Below are 21,625 nucleotides of genomic sequence, written 5' to 3'. Positions count from 1 at the left end.
GTGAGTTTGTCTTACCCTGCTTCCTCCAGTGAGGACCTACAGTAAATGTGTGTGTGTGTTTGTCTTACCCTGCTTTCTCCAGTGAGGACCTACAGTAAATGTGTGTGTGTGTTTGTCTTACCCTGCTTCCTCCAGTGAGGACCTACAGTAAATGTGTGTGTGTGTTTGTCTTACCCTGCTTCCTCCAGTGAGGACCTACAGTAAATGTGTGTGTGTGTTTGTCTTACCCTGCTTGTCTCCAGTGAGGACCTACAGTAAATGTGTGTGTGTGTTTGTCTTACCCTGCTTGTCTCCGGTGAGGACCCAGATCTTGATGTTAGCGAGAGAGAGGATGGCAATGGTCTCTGGAACTCCCTCCTGTAGCTTATCTTCTATGGCTGTGGCACCCAGGAGCTGGAGTACAACACAACCAACCTTCTACTAAATATACCATAGACGTTCATAAGAAATAATTTGTTCCAATTATTTTACAGAAACAACACCCAAGGCTCACTTTCACTAACACACACATAAACACACACAGCGTGGTACCATCATGTCCTGTTCTATGTGTTCATATGTGGCAGCCAGTCTGTCCTCCCTGCAATCTGTGGATCTGTCTGCAAGACGGTGGCTCTCGGACCACTCCTCCCACTGCTCCTCGGACAGGTCTCTGTAGGCCAGGGCCAGAGTCCGCAGACCATCCCCAGCACACTCCTGCACACAGACATTCACCTTAACACCTCAAATTAACACCATCCCCATCACACTCCTGCACACAGACATTCGCCTTAACACCTCAAATTAACACCATCCCCAGCACACTCCTGCACACAGACATTCACCTTAACACCTCAAATTAACACCATCCCCATCACACTCCTGCACACAGACATTCACCTTAACACCTCAAATTAACACCATCCCCAGCACACTCCTGCACACAGACATTCACCTTAACACCTCAAATTAACACCATCCCCATCACACTCCTGCACACAGACATTCACCTTAACACCTCAAATTAACACCATCCCCAGCACACAGACATTTGCCTTAACACCTCAAATTCAGAGAGAAGCACATGTATGAAAACCTCTAACCACTACAGGGCAGTAGTGCTAAATCTGACAGGTCAAATAACAAAAATGTATCATAGTTGTGTGAGGTCATAGTCGGAATATCTCGCATAGCAGCAAGAAAATGGTGAAACTGCAGTAATTATTTATATTATTGGGATTGATTTTAATTAATGTGACTACTGTTCTAACTGTTCCGTTCATGAAAATAACTTAATATATAAAACACTGAAGAAGCGAGCTAGCCGACTCTCCAGCACTGTTGGTACAAAGCAACACATTTTGACAAGGCAAGGCACTGCATGCACACATTTGAAACTTTTTGAGTGAGACACTTTCTCGTTGCATGAGTGAACAGATTTTTATTTTACTACATATGATGTGAATGTCATGTCAAGTCAGTTGTTATAGCGTAAATAGGCCTTCTGACTGTAATTGTGGGTATGACTGGATGTCTGGTGTGTATCTGCATGGCTGTAACTCACATTGAGGTGATCTGTTGTGATGTTCATCAGGTGATGGTTGGAGGGGTGGAGCCTCTCAAACAGCAGCGTATCAGCTCCTTTACAATACAGGCGAATCCTCCCCTCTGGGTTCCGCACTGCAGACAGGACACACAGGGACATATACTATTAATATTATTGGTGTTTAGAAAAGTGTTCCATTTTTGCCATGGTGTAGTGAATGTCCTGTTTGTCATGGTACGGTGAGCAGCAGCACCACCGTTCCATACACCTTCAGTTCCAACCCCCACATGAATGCATCCCGGACTTGTTGTGTCACATGTCTTCTGCCTGCACCGGGTTCCTTGCTCTCGCAAAACCACCTTCATTACAGAATGATCCACTAAACCCGGAACCAGCAGGCTAATAGAGAGGAGGACATTATCTGGAACCGCTGCCTCCTCGAATGTTTGCTCGGCTCGGTGCGCCACCACCAACTGGAGTGGGAAGCACCCTTCACTGAAGAGCGCATCGAACGAACACTAGTGGAGGCGTGCAGACTACGGGCCATCACCGGGACCAAGGAGCTGCTGGCCCGGTACTCGTTCCAGTTGGGGAGGGACATCTTCCCTTCGTCTGGGAGGGCCCAGCCAAAACGGGCAGCACCGCACTCTAGGGCGAGGTGCCCAACGCCTGGTCCGCGGTCCCCCCCAGAACCAAGGCCTCCCCAGGAATTTTTTAGGGGGGGCTATGGGGGTGCCCGAGGAGGGTCTTGACGGCACCCCCTCTACGTCCGGTGCCAGCGCCACGGCGTTGGCCGCCCCCTGCTGCCCAGGAGCCGCAGCCGGCGCCTCTTGCTGCTTAGGAGTTGCAGCTGGCGCCTCCTAACTGTCAGAAGCGGCAGCCAGCGCCTCCTACCTGCCAGAAGCGGCAGCCAACACCTCCTACCTGCCAGCCGCCTGAGCCCCGAAGAGGAGTGGCCTGCACTGCCTGAGCTTGCCGGGGTCTGGTCGCCATCGCGGCCGCCCTGGCGCCCTCTCCTGTCCCAGTCGCCAAGACCCTCCTCGGGCACCCCCATAGCCCCCCTAAAATATTCCTGGGGAGGCTTTGGTTCTGGGGGGGGTTCCTTATACCCGTTGCTACATTTATTTTGCTGCTGAAGTCAGCCCTTTTCTTTCATAGTGTTTTTTGTGCTCTGTGTTTTTTTGTTTTATTAAAGATTCAACACCGACTACTCCTGCCTGCACCTGGTTCCTTGCTCTTGCAACACACACATTCATTAGAGTTTATTTCTGTTATGTTGCCATGGGACAGAGTGAAGATACCGCCATAACTACTACATGCAATTCAACTTATTTTATGTGGTGGAAAAAAATAAGCTGTTGTAAAAAAGCTACATTTCTGCATTTCTAAACATTGTGACATGAAAGATATATTTGCTATTTTATTAAATTCATTGAGATAGGCTTTCTTATGGATACAACTGTAGATTATTTCGAGGTGTATTATGTCTGTAACGGACACCCATTATTGTTCTTTTTTTGCTTTTTTTTAAACACAAAAATGTTTTATTGTCAAAGCTGTTGATACAATTCGTATTTATGACATCTGTATGTCATCAGTGCATTGCATCTCTACACTTAACTAAGAGTGTGCATGTATGAGTGTGTGTACTGTACCTATCACAGACATCCTCTTGCGTATGTTGTTGAAGTCCAGGATGGCCAGAAGGGTATAAGTAACGGACCGTCCCAGTTCTGTCACAGTCACAGTACCGGGGGTTCTGGATCGGAACACAAAACCAAAGTTCCTGGCTGCAGTCACCAACGCCCCCTCATCTGGAGACTGGGCCTTATACACCAACTCTCCTGGAGGGACGAGTTCAAGTTCAAAGTTAATTTATCAAATGCACCAAATAACACAAGGTCATCCTGCACACATCTACGTAGTAAGAATAAAGAAATATACAAAGCAAAAATATAGAAATAATATACTTAATGTAAACTAGCAGCAATTTTAAATAATAGAGTAGGATGTGGAATATTAAAAATATGGGAAGTAGTATTGAATATTATAGATAAAAAGTGAGTGTAATATGCCTTTGAATTGTACATACAAAATAATATTATATTGTACATTGAATGTACATGGAAAGACATCAGAGCATCAGAGGAAGGGAAGGAATTGAAATCAGTTCCATTCTATAGACCCCTTTATGTGGTGATGGGCCCCATGTTGGTGGCAGAACATGGGGAGTCCTCAGAGGATCAGCACGATTTAACTGCAACATTTGTGAGGGGTGCCTTCGCTTAACAACTCTTGCTATAGATTTTCTATGCCATTATGATCCAGACTTTCTTTAGTCATTCCTGAGCGCTTTCCGGGTCATTGTCCTGGTGAAAAACCCACAACCTTAGACGGAGACCCAGTGTTTGACATTAGGTTGAACTTTGCAACATTAAATTCTAAAACACATACATAATCAACTAAAGTCATGACGCCATTCATGGTCGAGTTCCCAAGTACCAGAGCCAGCAAAGCAGCCCCACAGCATTTTATAACCTCCTCCAGATTTGACTATAGGTAGGGGGTTCCTTTCTTTGAGCACTTTATTTTATTTTATAAATAACATAGTACATTTAGAGGATCTAACATAATTATTTAGAATTTGTTAGAAGGGTGCAAATTTTTTTTAAATGCACAATTTCTGTTCTGAGACTTTTTTCGTGGTCCTGTGTAGTTTGTGAAACAAATCAAAGCATAATTTTGTCATTCACATTCAAATTATTTTTGATGAAATAGGGAATTATTTTATAACTAGAGCAAGGATGTAAATATATTTGGCCGCAACTAAACATTCCTTTTAAGGGCACTTAAACTACTCTTTAGACTTTTATTAATGTCCAACTTGACATAATGTCTTTGTCCCCTTCTCAAATCAGCTGCATTATATTTAAAAACAATGTCAATTTCAACCAATGAAGTGGCTCATTGGGTAGCTTTTGCTACGACCTACAGTGTGTCAATGACCAGTGGAAACCACAAGAGGCATCTTGCAAAAACAAACAATCTTAGTGACAGTTTAAAAAACACACATTGTAAGCGTATGAGAACCCAAAATGTAAACTGAATGTATATCTTATGGGTACAGATTTGCTGGCTTTCTGAGACACTGATGAACACGTACTCAAGCCTGTCATTGTGCTGTTTACTGGAAAACAAACTACATGTTTGCACACATCTGCATACAAAAATGATTAGCAAGTTCAACCTAAGAGAGGAATCTATTCATCCTCCCTCGATCCTTCTCTCACCCTCCTTCTTCTCCTCGCTCATGACAGTGTGACAGAGGGAGAGCAGACGGAAGAACTCCTGGCTGTGCGGATCTCCAAGTTTCACTGACTCCAACAGAGCGTTGTCATAGAAACAGAAGTCAGGGTCTGCCAGGGGGTTGAAGGACAAGAAGTCCAACCTCTGGAGAGGTGGAGAGGACAAAGGGTCAAAGTTTAATATTACTCACTGTTCATGCTGGGAATTCCTCTGTGGTCAAACAGCCACGTGCCTGAGTGATGTCATTGACAGAGGTTGTTGGTCATACATTATTTGCTCACCTGTGGCTGTGTTCCCGGAGGGTTGATCACTTCACCTGAGAATCAAGCATACACACACACATTTACCTTCAAGAACCAACCAGCCCCACAAAGAAGACTAAAACTGTGTGTGTGTGTGTGTGTGTGCGCGCATGTGCGTACCTACCATAGGCCTGTCCATTGATAGAGCACTTGTTAAAGCTCATGATGTTCTGAGTCAGGGTTCCTGTCTTATCACTGAATATGTACTCCACCTGTATTCATGAATATCAATCATTTGGTATCAAGACAGCACAGAATCACTTGACCTACATCCACATATTCCACACGTGATGGTTTTTAGACTAACACTGCAGAGGACACAAATGGTTTCTAAAGATGGCCGTTGCTTTCAGCAAGCACACCTAATTGATCACAGTACGATGTGAAATTATCCCCACCTGACCCAGTTCCTCGTTCAGTGTGGTGGTCCGGGCTTCAGCTGCTGTACTGCACTGAGTACAAAACATCTTCCGATCCCAGTTGATGAAGTAGCTGTGACCCAGCCTGATCACTTCCACACTGGAGTGAGAAAAATAGAGGGAGAGAGACGGGTGGAGGGAGTTACTGAGAGGGAGAAAGTTTGGGACTGTAAACAGAAAGTGCTCTAGAATTTATCAAACAATGCAAACACAAACGTACCGCCCACTAAGATTACAGTGAATGAGTTTACAGTTAAGAAAACAAAGAAACTGAGCCTTCTGAAAGTAGTCAAAAGTATCTCTCCACATTTTGTTGAATTACAGACTAATCCATAATTGATTACATTCATTCTTTGGCTATCAATCTACAAACAATACTCCATAATGACCATTTTTAATTATGGGCCAATTCATTGCAAAACCCTAAATATGTCACTTCAGTAAGTATTAAGACCGTTTTGCCATGACACTAAACTGAGCTCAGTTACATCCTGGGTACTTTGATCATCAGGTTCTTTTTGGAATAGCCACGGGTCTTTTATCAAATTCCAAAAAAGGAAGATGAAGACAACATTTTGATTTGTACTGTATATACATTAGTAATTTGCCTCTGTGACATCATTTTACAGTTCATATTAGCAATTACTTTCATAAACCTAAAAATAATGAAGATTGAAATACTAAGTACAGATGATGTATCTTGACTGTCACCGTTACTCTTCTCCTAATGTGTCATAGATGTCTTATAACCTGTCATGAAACAGCCCTTACCTGACATATAGTGAGATGGGCACCACGGTATTCAGGATGATGACGTATGACCAGAAGGAGAGGAAGGCAGAGAACAGGAAGTTGTCTACAGGCAGGTCCCAGTCCAGGAAGCTCTGGAACAGTGACCCCACCTCACTCTCCCACACCGCATTCCCCACAGCCAGGATCATACCCATACAAACCAGGAAACAAAAGATCTGGGACAATGGGAACAGAGGGAGATGGAAAGATCATATCATAATGTCTGCACCAACATGAAATGAAGAGGAATTGTGATAAATTTCAGACTGGGTGTTTTGTAAAAGCACTCTGTGACAACTGCTGATGTAAAAAGTGCTTTATAAATGAATTTGATTGATTGAAAATATGAAGATAAACTAGAAAAATTACTTTTCTGGAGGATGTATAAACCAATTATAGCGTTATTTTATGTTATATACACGTGTGTGTGTGTGTGTGTGTGTGTGTGTGTGTGTGTGTATATATATACATACATATAGTGGATATAAAAAGTCTACACAGCCCTGTAAAAATGCCAGGATTCTGTGATGTAAAAGAATGAGACAAAGAGAAATCATGTCAGAACTTTATCCACTTTTAATGTGACCTATAATGTGAACAATTCAATTGAAAAACAAACTGATATCTTCAAGGGGAATTTTTTTTTAACAAAATAAAAACCTTACAATAACCTGGTTGCATAAGTGTGCACACCCTCTTATAACTGGGGATGTGGATGTGTTCAGAATCACATTCAAACTCATGTTAAATAGAAGTCATTACACACCTGCCAACATTTAAAATTACTCTGATTAATCACAAATAAAGTTCAGCTGTTTTAGTAGGATTTTCCTGACATTTTCCTAGTTGGATCTCAGAGCAAAAGCCATGGTCCGCAGAGAGCTTCCAGAGCATCAGAGGGATCTCAAGGTTGAAAGATATCAGTCAGGAGAAGGGTACAAAAGAATTTCCAAAGCATTAGATCATAGTGGATCATAGTGAAGACAGTCATCATCAAGTGGAGAAAATATGGCACAACAGAGACATTATCAAGAACTTGACATCCCTCCAAAATTGATGAGAAGATGAGAAGAAAACTGGTCAGGGAGGCTTCCAAGAGGCCTACAGCAACATTAAATAAACTGCAGGAATTTCTGGCAAGTAGTGGCTGTGTGCTACATGTGACAACAATCTCCCGTATTCTTCATATTCATATTCGGCCTATGGGGTAGGGTGGCAAGACGGAAGCCTTTTAATACAAAGAAAAACATCCAAGCCCGGATGAAGGTTGCAAAAACAAAAATCAAGTCCCCCAAAAGCATGTGGGAAAATGTGTTATGGTCTGATGAAACCAAGGATGAACTTTTTGCCCATAATTCCAAAAGGTACGTTTGGCGCGAAAACAACACTGCACATCACCCAAAGAACACCGTACCCACAGTGAAGCATGGTGGTGGCAGCATCATGCTTTGGGGCTGTTTTTCTTCAGCTGGAACTGGGGCCTTAGTCAGGGAGAAGGGAATTATGAAAAGTTCCAAAGACCACACAATTTTGGCACAAAACCTTGAGGTGTCCGTTAGAAAGCTGAAGATGAATATCACCTTTCAGCACGACAACCACCCAAAGCACACATCCATATCCAGAAAAGCATGGCTTCACCACATGAAGATTAAAGTTTTGGAATGGCCCAGCCAGAGCCCAGACCTGAATCCAATTGAACATATGTGGGGTGATCTGAAGAGGGCTGTGCCAGGAGATGTCCTTGCAATCTGACAGATTTGGAGCGGTTTTGCAAAGAAGAGTGGGCAAATACTGCCACGTCAAGATGTGCCATGCTAATAGACTCCAACCCAAAAAGAGTGCTGTAATAAAATCAAAAGGTGCTTCGACAACGTATTAGTTTAATGTTGTGCACACTTATGCAACCAGGTTATTGTGAGTTTTTTATTTTTCCCACTCAAATATTTCGGTATGTTTTTCAATTGAATTGTTCATGTTATAGGTCACATTAAAGATGGAAAATGATCTGACAAGGGGTGTGTATATTTTTTCTATCCACTGTGTATATATATATATATATATATATATATATATATATATATATATATATATATATATATATATACATACATACATACATACATGTATACATACATATACATATACATACATATATATATATATATATATATATACACATGTATGTATAAATACCTGTATAAATACATGTGTAAATATATATACAGCTCTGGAAAAAATTAAGAGACCACTTCACCTTTTTCTTTCCTTTCCAAAAATGTTAGAAAGGAAGGTTTTGAGTGAGGAAGAGAATGGTTAAAATTGCAAATTGAAAACTTCTGTTCCTAACTCAAAACTTTCCTTTTCAACTTTTTTGGAAAGGAAAGAAAAAGGTGCAGTGGTCTCTTAATTTATATAAATATACATATACGTATTTCTATACAAATGTACATATACAGTGAGGGAAAAAAGTATTTGATCCCTTTGCTGATTTTGTACGTTTGCCCACTGACAAAGAAATGATCAGGCTATACATTTTTATGGTAGGTTTATTTGAACAGTGAGAGACAGAATTACAACAAAATGAGTGAAATAAGTATTCGACCCCTCTGCTTAACATGACTTAGTACTTGGTGGCAAAACCCTTGTTGGCAATGTGTTTCTTCTTGAGCCACTCCTTTGTTGCCTTGGCCATGTGTTTTGGGTCATTGTCATGCTGGAATACCCATCCACGACCAATTTTCAATGCCTTGGCTGAGGGAAGGAGATTCTCACCCAAGATTTGACAGTACAAGGCCCCGTCCATCGTCCTTATGATGTGGTGAAGTTGTTCTGTCGCGTTAGCAGAAAAACACTCCCAAGGCACAATGTTTCCACCTCCACGTTTGATGGAGGGGGTGGTGTTCTTGGGGTCTTAGGCAGCATTCCTCCTCCAAACACAGCGAGTTGAGTTGATGCCAAAGACCTTGACTTTGGTCTCATCTGACCATAACACTAGCTCTCCTCTGAATCATTCACATTTTAATTGGCAATCTTCAGATGGGCCTGTACATGTGCTTCTTGAGCAGGGGGACCTTGCAGGCACTGCAGGATTTCAGTCCTTCACGGTGTAGTGTGTTACCAATTGTTTTCTTGGTAACTATGGTCCCATGCCTTGAGATCATTGACAAGATCCTCCCATGTAGTTCTGGGCTGATTCCTCACCGTTCTCATGATCAGTGCAACTCCACAATGTGAGATCTTACATGGAGCCCCAGACTGAGGGAGATTGACAGTTCTTTTGTGTTTCTTCCATTTGCGAATAATCACACCAACTGTTGTCACCTGCTCACCAAGCTGCTTGGCGATGGTCTTGTAGTCCATTCCAGCCTTGTGTAGGTCTACAATCTTGTCCCTGACTTCCTTGGACAGCTCTTTGGTCTAGGCCATGGTGGAGAGTTTGGAATCTGATTGATGGATTGCTTCTGTGGACAGGTGTCTTTTATACAGGTAACAAGCTGAGCTTAGGAGCTTTCCCTTTAAGAGTGTGCCCCTAATCTCAGCTCTTTACCTGTATAAAAGACACCTGGGAGCCAGAAATCTTTCTGATTGAGAGGGGATCAAATACTTATTTCACTCGTTAAAATGCAACGCTATTTATAACATTTTTGACATGCGTTTTTCTGGACTTTTTTTTTTGTTATTCTGTCTCTCACTGTTCAAATAAACCTACCATTAAAATTATAGACTGCTAATTTCTTTGTCAGTGGGCAAACGTACATAATCAGCAGGGGATCAAATACTTTTTTCCCTCACTGTATATGTATATGTGTATATAAATATACACATATATATTCACATACATATATATACATATATACATACATACATATACACATACATAAACATATACATACACACACACACACACACACACATATACATATATATGCATACATATATACATATACACACACATACGTGTTAAACATGTATTGCCCAGCAGAAAGAGAGATGTGGGGTCTCCTACCCAGAGCACCAGTGTGTTCATCAGGCGGTCGATGCTTGTCCGCTTAAACTTGGTGCGACCACAGTTCTGCATCAACTTGGTGTCTGGGCCTGGGCCGAGATATTTGGAGAGAAAAATTGGTTACACACACACACCCATGCAAGCAAGCACACACACACACACACACACACACACACCAACACACACACACACACACACTCACAAACTGACCGGCAAAGATGACCAGACCGTAGCAGTATTCTGTGTTACGGAGGACACACCCCCGTAACAGCATGTTTTGGTTGTTGAGGGGGTATTTACACTCTCTCCAGTACAGGAGACCACAGAACCTGTCCAGCTTGTTGTTGGGTGGCTCACACACCACCTCACCTGCACATGGAACATACACACACACAAAAGGTTTATATCACACACATTCATCACACCTGTCACAGCTAATACAGTTCTTCAGCCACACAATCAGCTCATCTACTCTGGCAAGAAAATACTGACCTGCTTCAAAACAACACATTGTGTCCTATACTAACCTGCTTCAAAACAACACATTGTGTCCTACACCAACCTGCTTCAAAACAACACATTGTGTCCTATACTAACCTGCTTCAAAACAACACATTGAGTCCTACACCAACCTGCTTCAAAACAACACATTGTGTCCTATACTAACCTGCTTCAAAACAACACATTGAGTCCTACACCAACCTGCTTCAAAACAACACATTGTGTCCTATACTAACCTGCTTCAAAACAACACATTGTATCCTACACCAACCTGCTTCAAAACAACACATTGTGTCCTACAACAACCTGTTTCACAATAACTTAGTGTGTCCTATACCAATCTGCCTCAAAACAACACGATATGTTCTATAGCAACCTGTATCAAAACAACACATTGTATGCTATACCAACTGCTTCAAAACAACACACTGTGTCCTATACAGTACCAATCTGCTTCAAAACAACAGTGTCCTACACCAACCTGATTCAAAACAACAGTGTCCTACACCAACCTGATTCAAAACAACAGTGTCCTACACCAACCTGATTCAAAACAACAGTGTCCTACACCAACCTGATTCAAGACAATGTGTCCTACATCAACCTGCTTCAAAACAACACATTGTGTCCTATACCAACCTGCTTCACAACAACTTCCTCTGTCCTACACCAACCTGCTCCAGAAGGAATGACTACAGATTCAAACTCAATACAGGGGGCAGTGTTGAGCTTTGTGTCAGATTGTTTCAGCCACACTCCATCTTAGGTCAACTAAATTAAACTGATGTATTATGAGGGCTGTGCAAGAAAACACTGACACACACACCTTTGATTGCATGCCTCAGGGCACATACGCAAGTGTACACACACACACACACACACACACAAACATTAACCAACCTTAAATGTGATATGAGGCATTATGTGTGGGATCGTTAGCAGCACTTATGCTCTTTGCTGAGCAGGTGAGGTGAGGGTGCGTGGGTGATCCATGCTGACAAGGAAAACAGCTATGTGAGCGTGTTTCTGTTGACAATAGGAAGACTGTGGGTGTTAAGTGCTGACAAAAGGGTATAGGCTTATGAGTCTGTGTGTGTGTGTGCACGCGTGTGTGTGTGTGTACGTCATTGTGAGCAGTGTGTGTGTTAAGTGTTTGGTTGCAGGGTGGACTTGCTGACATTTAGCGTGTGAGCAACTGAAGGAGTGAGAAAAGTGTTTTCTTACCATTAAATGAGGCCAGGTTGTTGGGGTCTCCCAGTTCTGCAGTCACAGACAGAGACTGACGTACCTTCATATTGGTTTCCCTGCACAAACAGAACAAACACTCATACACTTAAAAACCATATAATATATTGTAGTGTACTGTACTATATTATATTGTACATTATTATAAAGTGTAATATACTGTACTATATTATATTGTACTGTACTGCATTGTACTATATTATATTGTGCTGTATTGTACTGTACTATACTGTATTGTACTATATAGTACTGTACTGAGTGGTGTGTATTCCTACCCGTCGAGTTCGGCAGTCTCAATGTAACACAGACTATGAGGTTCACTACTGGACAAAAGGAGCAGGTCAGCCTAAAGACAAACATTTGCTAGTATTAGCATCAGCTGTAAATATTTACCACAATGCTACTCTTGTCTTTTATTGCACAGCCATTGACACCATTCTCCAACACATTTGCAAACATTCTACTATAGTATTATTCTGACCTTTAGAATAAGTCATTATTTGGCTGAATAATTTGCCTGCTGTGTGTTACACCATCTTCCTGTGAGCTTTTTAAATAGCTATAGGTTATAACTTCACAAGTGAATTTGTCAAATTGTTGACGTGTTGTGAAATTGGTCAAAACAGCAGTTGTTTTAAAAAGTTAGGAAAAGCATATGGAATATTTAAATAGTCACAAGTCTGTGCACTGATGTCAACACTGGTGGTTTTATACTGACAACAGAGGCCACAGACCAAAGGCTGTGGCCAAAGGTCTTATTTCACAAACTGGTACATTTAGGTCTGTTCTCGTAAGCTATATATTTGTTTAGGGAACATCATCCTTAAAAGTTAGCCTTCATCCATTTATATTGCTTGCATCATTTTCATTCTGACACATTTCCCCTGTACTACCATCTCTTTTGTTTACCCTTTTCTTTCACACCCCTATTTTTTGTCTGTTTTTCTTTGTTAAGCTTGTCCAAAGAAGTGTAAACACATTTCATAAAGTTGCAACTATGTAACCTAGGTTGTTCAACATTGAAATGAAAAGGGTTGCCATCTGCTGGTGATTGGCAGGATGTGCATTGATATAAGTATCAAAGAAAATCAAATTTCTCTTCATAAAAAGGGCCATACTAGTAGGAGAGATCCCAGTATGGGACTTTGACTTGTTTTTAGAAAAGTGTCACTGTTTACAGTAAAGTTGTCATTTTGTAAGCAATAAACCTTTGAAATCCCATGGAAGTGAATGAAGAAAAATACATTAAAAAGCATAAAAATAAAAGCATTAAGCAAATATTGCATAAAAATAGCTGCGCTACATATTTATAAGTTTTAATTACATGTCAGAAATACATATTTGAATAGTTAAAGCCTCATTATTGTAAAATATAAAGGGTGAATGCTTTCCCTAACTCCATTAATGAATCTTAAGTGATACCTGTCCAATGTACATATCAAATGATTACACTGTACCACAAAACTGTGTTGACAGAGCACAGTGTAACTGTATAACAATGCCAAAGTGCCAAAATGTGTGGGTGTGTGGGTGCATGTCTGCAATAAATATATTGTCAGCAACATACAGCTGCGGAAGGAATTAAGAGACCACTGCACCTTTTTCTTTCCTTTCCAAAAAAGGTTGAAAAGGAAAGTTTTGAGTGAAGAACAGAAGTTTTCCATTTGCAGTGGTCTCTTTTAACCCTTCTGTTCCTCACTCAAAACCTTCCTTTTCAACTTTTTTGGAAAGGAAAGAAAAAGGTGCAGTGGCCTCTTAATTTTCCCCCAGAGCTGTACGTATATATATATATACATACACACACACACACACACACCAACTATTGATAATGAGCTTCTCTACGCCTGTGTAGATATTCCATTGAAAATCAGCTGTTTTCATCTACAATAGTCATTTTCAACATTAACAATGTTTGCACTCTATTTCTGATCAGTTTTATGTTATTGTAATGGACCAATAACATTCCTTTCTTTCAAGGACATTTCTAAGTGACTCCAAACTTTCGAAAGGTAGTAATACATAACGTTGATGACACACTTACTGCCACAAACTGGTTATTTTCCAGCTTAATGATATCACCCACTCGAACATTCATCCACTTCTCCTTCTGAAGCCTGAGAGAGTGAGGGAAGAATTTGGGAATGAAGAGAAAGTTGGGAACGGACGTGCGTTAAAAAGTACATAATAACAACTTGAAAGTACTAAGATGTCAGTAATATAATATAGTGTCCAAGGCGTGACTAGACAGAAGAATGGCTCTGTGTTAGTATGGCAAGTGTGGAACAGAGACAACGGGAGACTTACGAGCCGTGGATGACGACCTGAGACTGGCGGTTGTTCACCTGGTTGTCACTCTTGTGACGGAACTACAAGAGACGCATGCGTATGTTTTATTTATGTAAAGACTGTGTATTTTGTGCAGCGCTATGTGTGTGTGTATATGTGTGTCTGTGAGTGTGTGGTGGGGGGTATACCCACATAGTCATCGGTGGCATCCTTTACCGCAGTGATGCTGAGCACTAGGACCAAAGGCACTATGGTGGTGAACCAGGAGAGAGACGAGATCTGGGGAATCAACTGGAGAAAGAGAGAGGGAGTGGAAGGAGAATAAGGAGAAAGGGAAAGAAAGAGAGATAGAGAAAATGGAGGAAGAGGGGGACGAGGTAGAAAAGCGAGGGAGGTCAAGAGAGAGGGTGAACGGAGAGGAATGGGACAGATACAACTTCATACGCCAGAAAAATAGAAAAAAGGAATCAGTCTCTTTTGAAGGCCCAGTACAGACAAAGACCTTGAGGACATTTCCACATGATGTCATTTGCTCTCCCAGGTGGTGTTGCGGTCTGGGGTGGTCTTTCACAGCACCAGATTAACACCACCGTCTAGGTTCAACCCTTGACCTTCAACACCACCGTCTAGGTTCAACCCTTGACCTTCAACACCACCGTCTAGGTTCAACCCTTGACCTTCAACACCACCGTCTAGGTTCAACCCTTGACCTTCAACACCACCGTCTAGGTTCAACCCTTGACCTTCAACACCACCATCTAGGTTCAACCCTTGACCTTCAACACCATCGTCTAGGTTCAACCCTTGACTGTGCTGCTAGATAACACGTGGCTGGAAAGCCAAGGGGTAATGCAATTTGATTTAGCATTGCTCTCCTGGTCTCGTCGTGTTCTGATAACTCCCTCAGCTACCTGCAGCCATCATCTGAAAAAACACTTTACTTCCTGGTTGGAAGAGCAACATGGCAAAAAGTGGATGCCTATGGTGAATTGCTTGCTACTACCCCGAATGGATTTGAACTTTTTGTGATGACACAGGGTCATAGATAGCAGTGTATATGACAACACTGGGAGAGGACAAAGGGCTGGTAAAAATAGAGTATAAATAGTATTCATTCTAAACACGGTGGCAGGCTCTAGACCTTTACATTTGAGTAATTTAGCAGACGCTCTCATTTCCTTACAGTAGTGAGTATAGACTGTATATATTTATACTGGAATCGAAACACACAACCTTGGCATTGCAAGTTCCATGCTCTTGCATTTGTTTCCTAACAGCCATATGATCAGCCGTAAGTTTTGGAATATGAGATCATGGACAGTCACACATAATCCTTACCTGTAGTATGAGCAGAAAGAGGAAGTAAGTGTTGGCCACTTCCTGGAACTGTTCAAACAGGTTGACGGGCAGAAAGGTGACGACATTGTACTTGGATGTCATAATACAGTTGCTCTGAAGGAAAGAAAGATAGAGGGCGGGAGAAGGGGCAGGCACAGAGAGAGGGACTGATGATGAGAGTGGAAAGTAATTGTTGGTCTATGATTCATGAAGTAATTAAATTAAACATCTAAAATGCACACACAGGAACACACAATAACACACACACTCTCTTACCGCATACTGGAACTTCTCATTGTATTCTCTGTCATTGGCTCGGACCCTCCTCTCCTCCTCTGTAAACACAAGCACGCACACACGCACATGCACAAGCGCACAAGCACACGCGCACAAGCACAGCCATTAGTAGGTTGTCCCAGGTTGGGTCAATATCAGTTTTTTATCAATAGCTACAGTCTGCTTTGGCCAAAGAAAGAGCATGTAAGATACATTTACCCAATCAAACTTTTCTATTCACCTGAATGTAGCCCAAAAGTCACACACACACACAAACACATGCACTTGTTGGCAGGTCAATAATAATAATAATAATTAGTTGTTTGACTGGTGCCTCTGAACATAAACAACCCAACAAGCTCAGGTCAAACACAGGTTCTAAAAAGGTTTAACGGCACCTGATCGCAACATTCTGTAATGAAGAGCAAACATTCAACCTAATAAAAGCATTTAGCAATTTCTATGTTATAAGGTAATGCAAAAAAAACGACTACATCTTTTGACTGCCTTTGAAATTAACAGGATTGGCAATACAATCCTAAACCCTCCTTTGGACAGAGGGAATGGAAGTTAGGGACGTTTTTGTGCCACAGGGAATGGCAATTGAATGCAACCTTCACAGAAATGTGTCGCTTGTGTATCTATGGGTATAACAGTATTACAGCATTATGCTTGACCTGCTCACTAGTTGTTTTTTATGGAGGACCAAAAGAGTCAAAGTTAAATAATTAAATTATATTAATAGGATTAATTTTTATAATGCACCTTTTTAAAAGTGATATGATATTTGATAATAATACATTAGTCACAGTTGAGGAGATAGGACACAGGTGCAAGTAGAGGGAAAACATCCTTTTAATGTTTCTTTTTCCAAACTGAACCAAAACCACCAAAAGGAGAGTCCAACCACAAAACCAAAGCACAGCAAACAACGGCCGACAAACTGAAACAGAACAAGAGTAACTCAAATAGGGTCCCCAATCAGAGACAACGAGGAGCAGCTGCCTCTGATTGGGGAGAACAAAACAGTAAAGCAGAGACGCCTAGAGGTACCTCTGAGTTCAGGTCCTGACTCTGGCCCCCAGGCGCATAGAGATGCCTAGAGGCTCTCAGTCAGGACCTGACAACATTGTATTTCCCCAATCCTTTTTTTCATCATAACATCTATTTCATAAAATCATGGCCTTTTTCATAATATCGTGATCTATTTCATAATTTAATGGTGTATTTCATAATATCATAGTGTATTTCATTATTTAATTGCATATTTCAAAGTTTTATGACATATTTCAACATTTAAGGCCATATTCCAAATGTATTTCAGGATCACAAGGGATAAATCAATCAGTGCAAGTGGGTGGTCTTTAGCCGCTGATGGGCTAATCCAGCGACACTAGCTTCACCAGCAGTTGCTTTTTTGTGGGCGTTCAAACAGGATTTTGCAGTATTAGCGGTTGTACCAAGTTATAGCAATTAATCAAGTTTGTATGAAGTAAGTTCTGGCAAAAATCACTATAACTATGTACATATCCTAGTATTTGGCAATAGAAATGCTAAAACAAACAAAAATGCAAGTTGTCACTGCCAGTACAGTTGTCAGGCCTGGGCTTTTGGGCTTTTTGCAATAGCCCCAGATCTTTTGACCCAATTCCAAAAAATAAAAAGGAGATGTCTGCTAATTTTTTAAATGTCAGTAAACACAGCAGAAAGCAGATCTGCTTAAAGGTGGATGGGGAGACACCGTTAGGCCCTGCTGCTTTGCATCGGATCTGTCTCTTGAATAGTCTGTTAACGTCCCCCTCCAGGGTTGAAAGTTCCATTGTAGTGGCAGAGGTGGGGTTGATTGGGATGGGTGATTGTGAACGGGCCCCAATGGTGAGGATGATTGGGATGGGTGAATGTGAACGGGCCCCAATGGTGAGGATGATTGGGATGGGTGAATGTGAACAGGCCCCAATGGTGAGGATGATTGGGATGGGTGACTGTGAACGGGCCCCAATGGTGAGGATGATTGGGATGGGTGAATGTGAACGGGCCCCAATGGTGAGGATGATTGGGATGGGTGAATGTGAACGGGCCCCAATGGTGAGGATGATTGGGATGGGTGAATGTGAACGGGCCCCAATGGTGAGGATGATTGGGATGGGTGAATGTGAACAGGCCCCAATGGTGAGGATGATTGGGATGGGTGAATGTGAACGGGCCCCAATGGTGAGGATGATTGGGATGGGTGGAAGTGAATGTACCCCAGTGGTGGGGATGATTGGGATGGGTGAATGTGAACAGGCCCCAGTGGTGGGGATGATTAAGATGGGTGAGAATGTGAATAGGCCCCAATGGACGGGATGATAGGGATGTGTAAATGTGAATGGGCCCAATGGTGGGGATGATTAGGATGGGTGAGAATGTGATTAGGCCCCAATGGATGGGATGATAGGGATGTGTGAATGTGAATGGGCCCCAGTGATGGGGGTGGGTGTAGATGGCTGGACACACAGGGAGAAGGTATGTTATCAGGACTGCACTTTTGTCTTTCAAATCTTTAGCAGAACTCATTCAGGCCATTGGCAATTTGCAGGTCATTAATGGAATGGGGGGATTTAGGCTTGTAGTTGGTAATCTGTTGGAAGCCTCTCCAAACAGAAGCAGAGTTGTCGGCTGAGAACTGTTGTTTTCATTTTTCTCCGTACAGGCACTCGGCTTCCTTCACTGCCTTACCAAAGCTGTATTTAGCCTCTCTGAACCTGTCGCTGTCCCCGCTCCTGAACGCCTCCTCCTTTTCCAAACGCAGCTGTCTGAGTTAATCTGTGAACCAGGGTTTGTAATTGTTGTAACTCCCCCTGGTCCGTGTTGGTACGCAGCAGTCCTCACAGAAGCTGATGTATGAAGTCACAGCATCAGTGTGCTCATTCACATTATTAGTGCCAGACCTAAATGTCCCAATCAGTGCATTCCAGACACTCATGCAGAGCCTCTGATGCTTCGCTGGTCCACATCTTCAACCTTTGCACAACAGGCTAAGAAAGATTTTGTGTTTGCCTGTATGTGGGTATTAGATGGACCATGACGTGGTCTCAGAGTCCCAGAGCAGCGCGAGGCACAGCGTGAGAGGCATTGTTGATTGTAAGGTCAGGATTTCAATAAACTGTACATATTTCAGGAGTTCATTGGTTAGGTTACCTTTGACAATATTGAATGACAATAGAAATTGAAATAAACATAACATTCTCAAAAGTTTTGGAAAGGTGTTGCCAGGTAAGCAACAATGGTTAAATCAGCAGCTAAAGACCACCCACTTGCATTGACATCTCCTGTGATCATGAAATACACAATGAAATACGGCATTAAATGTTGAAATATGCCATTAAATGAAGAAAAAGAACATTAAATGATGAAATACACCATGAAATTATGAAATATGCAATGAAATTATGGAATACGACACAATATTATGAAAAAGGCCATGCTATTATGAAATAAATCTTAGAAACATCAAAGAGATTGAGATACATCAAAGAGATTGGAAAATACAATGCATTACTATTAAATATATTACCATTATTTTAAAAAGGGGCAGTATAAAAATATTTCATAATATTATGCCATTTAAAATAATATTTTTAATTAATTAATTATATATTTGATTATTTCATTTTGACCCCTTTGGCCCTCCATAGATTTTTACCATAAAACTTCACAAAATGACAAAGAGTAGATTGACCTGCATTAGAACCAAGATTAAAGTGCTAGTGGCTCAACATTTCCTCTGAAAGAAACAGCATATAGAAGGAAATGTTTCACCATATTAAAGCAAATGTTCACTTCACATTACAGAGTTGAACCAAAAATAGGTGATAGAAGTAAATTAATCACTGATTAAAAGTTTGTTATCAAAGCAAAAAACAAATCAGCGTTTTGCAGCGATGGTTAAATGGTTAATATTTTCCGGAGATGTACAGTATTTCTCAAAAGTGAATACACCCCTCATATTTTTGTATATATTTGATTATATATTTTCATGTGACAACACTGAAGAAATGACACTTTGCTACAATGTAAAGTAGTGAGTGTACAGCTTGTAGAACAGTGTTGCTGTCTCCTCAAAATAACACAACACACAGCCATTAATGTCTAAACCGCTGGCAACAAACGTGGGTACACCCTTAAATATCAATATTTCGTCTGGCCACCATCATTTTCCAACACAACCCTAAATGAATATGTCCAAATTGGCCCCAAAGTGTCAATATTTTGTGTGGCCACCATTATTTTCCAGCACTACCTTAACCCTCTTGGGGATGGAGTTTACCAGAGCTTCACAGGTTGCCACTGAAGTCCTCTTCCACTCCTCCATGATGACATCACAGAGCTGGTGGATGTTAGAGATCTTGCGCTGCTCCACCTTCCGTTTGAGGATGCCCCACAGATGCTCGATAGGGTTTAGGTCTGGAGACATGCTTGGCCAGTCCATCACCTCTACCCTCAGCTTCTTTAGCAAGGCAGTGGTCGTCTTGGAGCAACAATTCTTTTTTTAGATCCTCAGAGAGTTCTTTGCCATGAGGTGCCACGTTGAACTTCCAGTGACCAGTATGAGGGAGTGTGAGAGCAATGTCACCAAATTTAACACACCTGCTCCCCATTCAAACCAGAGACCTTGTAACACTAATGAGTCACCTAACACCGGGGAGGGAAAATAGTTAAATGTGCCCAATTTGGACATTTTCACGTAGGGGTGTACTCACTTTTGTTCCCAGCGGTTTAGACATTAATGGCTGTGTGTTGTGTTATTTTGAGGGGACAGCAAATTTACACTGTTATACAAGCTGTACACTCACAACTTTAAATTGTAAAGATATAGCTGTAAAAGCTGCGTATATCTAGCGTAGAGCACCCATTTACAAATAGACACACACTGGTCCAATCAATAGTGTGAAGAAAGGAGTGCTGTGACAGTCTGTTCTGAGTCAGCATCACCAACACCATTGTTCTGCTTACAAGCTAACAGCCAACGTTTCTACTCCTTGCCTTCCTTGTCACCAACAAAAGAGGCTGGCCTACTGGCAGTCTCAACATTCCATATGCAGCCGCTTAACAGCAGTAAAGTCGGTCATTGGCTGCTTGTTCGGCACAACGTTGGTGTTCTCCATGATAACAGGAGATGTGACATGGAGAACAGGACATGGAATGACTGGGAGGAGAAAGAGAGGAGTAATCAGTGTAGAGATTTGCATAGTGAGGGAGATGTATAGAGCCTGGAGATGTATAGAGCCTGCAGCAAACTAATAAGACTGATATGAAACCCCACCAACACACACAAATTGTTTCAGCTTGAGAAAGACACATACACACATCGGTAAACAAGGTTGTGTAACACACATGTGAAACCACACACAAATACACACAGGTCAGCCAAACCCCTGCCCTGTTTCAGAGGAACCGAAAAACTGTACACACACAAAATCCGACAGATGCTAACTTCCTCTGTGTGTCTGTCTCACTTTCTGTTTGTTTCTCCCCTTCTTTCTCAGTAGACCAAGCTATAATCAGCCCCCCAAACACAGAACACATTCAGACACACAGGCAAATGATTTCCTACACTGATGCATTTCCTCAGCCCTTCAAGTCTCAG

General features: G+C 41.7%; 1 protein-coding gene across 5 annotated transcripts in view; it reads right to left on the bottom strand.

Annotated features, from left to right (window-relative positions):
* atp8b2 (ATPase phospholipid transporting 8B2) overlaps positions 1 to 21,625 on the bottom strand; it is a 53,180-nt gene that overhangs the window by 13,972 nt on the left and 17,583 nt on the right. For 3 of the 5 annotated variants that reach the window (XM_020041336.3, XM_013139434.4, XM_020041335.3), the window contains 18 exons: positions 15,997 to 16,055; positions 15,721 to 15,834; positions 14,575 to 14,673; positions 14,401 to 14,462; positions 14,138 to 14,210; positions 12,372 to 12,442; positions 12,076 to 12,155; positions 10,561 to 10,719; positions 10,351 to 10,439; positions 6,324 to 6,520; positions 5,532 to 5,652; positions 5,258 to 5,345; positions 5,113 to 5,147; positions 4,816 to 4,975; positions 3,181 to 3,369; positions 1,544 to 1,659; positions 532 to 696; positions 282 to 393 (listed from right to left, as the gene is read on the bottom strand). In XM_020041336.3, the coding sequence (XP_019896895.2) occupies positions 282 to 393; positions 532 to 696; positions 1,544 to 1,659; positions 3,181 to 3,369; positions 4,816 to 4,975; positions 5,113 to 5,147; positions 5,258 to 5,345; positions 5,532 to 5,652; positions 6,324 to 6,520; positions 10,351 to 10,439; positions 10,561 to 10,719; positions 12,076 to 12,155; positions 12,372 to 12,442; positions 14,138 to 14,210; positions 14,401 to 14,462; positions 14,575 to 14,673; positions 15,721 to 15,834; positions 15,997 to 16,055 (1,989 nt within the window). Of the gene's footprint in view, positions 1 to 281; positions 394 to 531; positions 697 to 1,543; positions 1,660 to 3,180; positions 3,370 to 4,815; positions 4,976 to 5,112; positions 5,148 to 5,257; positions 5,346 to 5,531; positions 5,653 to 6,323; positions 6,521 to 10,350; positions 10,440 to 10,560; positions 10,720 to 11,490; positions 11,533 to 12,075; positions 12,156 to 12,371; positions 12,443 to 12,577; positions 12,725 to 14,137; positions 14,211 to 14,400; positions 14,463 to 14,574; positions 14,674 to 15,720; positions 15,835 to 15,996; positions 16,056 to 21,625 lie in introns of those variants that run through there. The other 2 variants (XM_020041337.3, XM_013139436.4) reach the window with 2 other exon arrangements.

This window comes from Esox lucius, chromosome 20 (assembly GCF_011004845.1).
Source record: "Esox lucius isolate fEsoLuc1 chromosome 20, fEsoLuc1.pri, whole genome shotgun sequence".
Taxonomy (NCBI): domain Eukaryota; kingdom Metazoa; phylum Chordata; class Actinopteri; order Esociformes; family Esocidae; genus Esox; species Esox lucius.
Note: the sequence above shows the minus strand (reverse complement) of the source record. Positions and strands in the feature narration are given on the sequence as shown.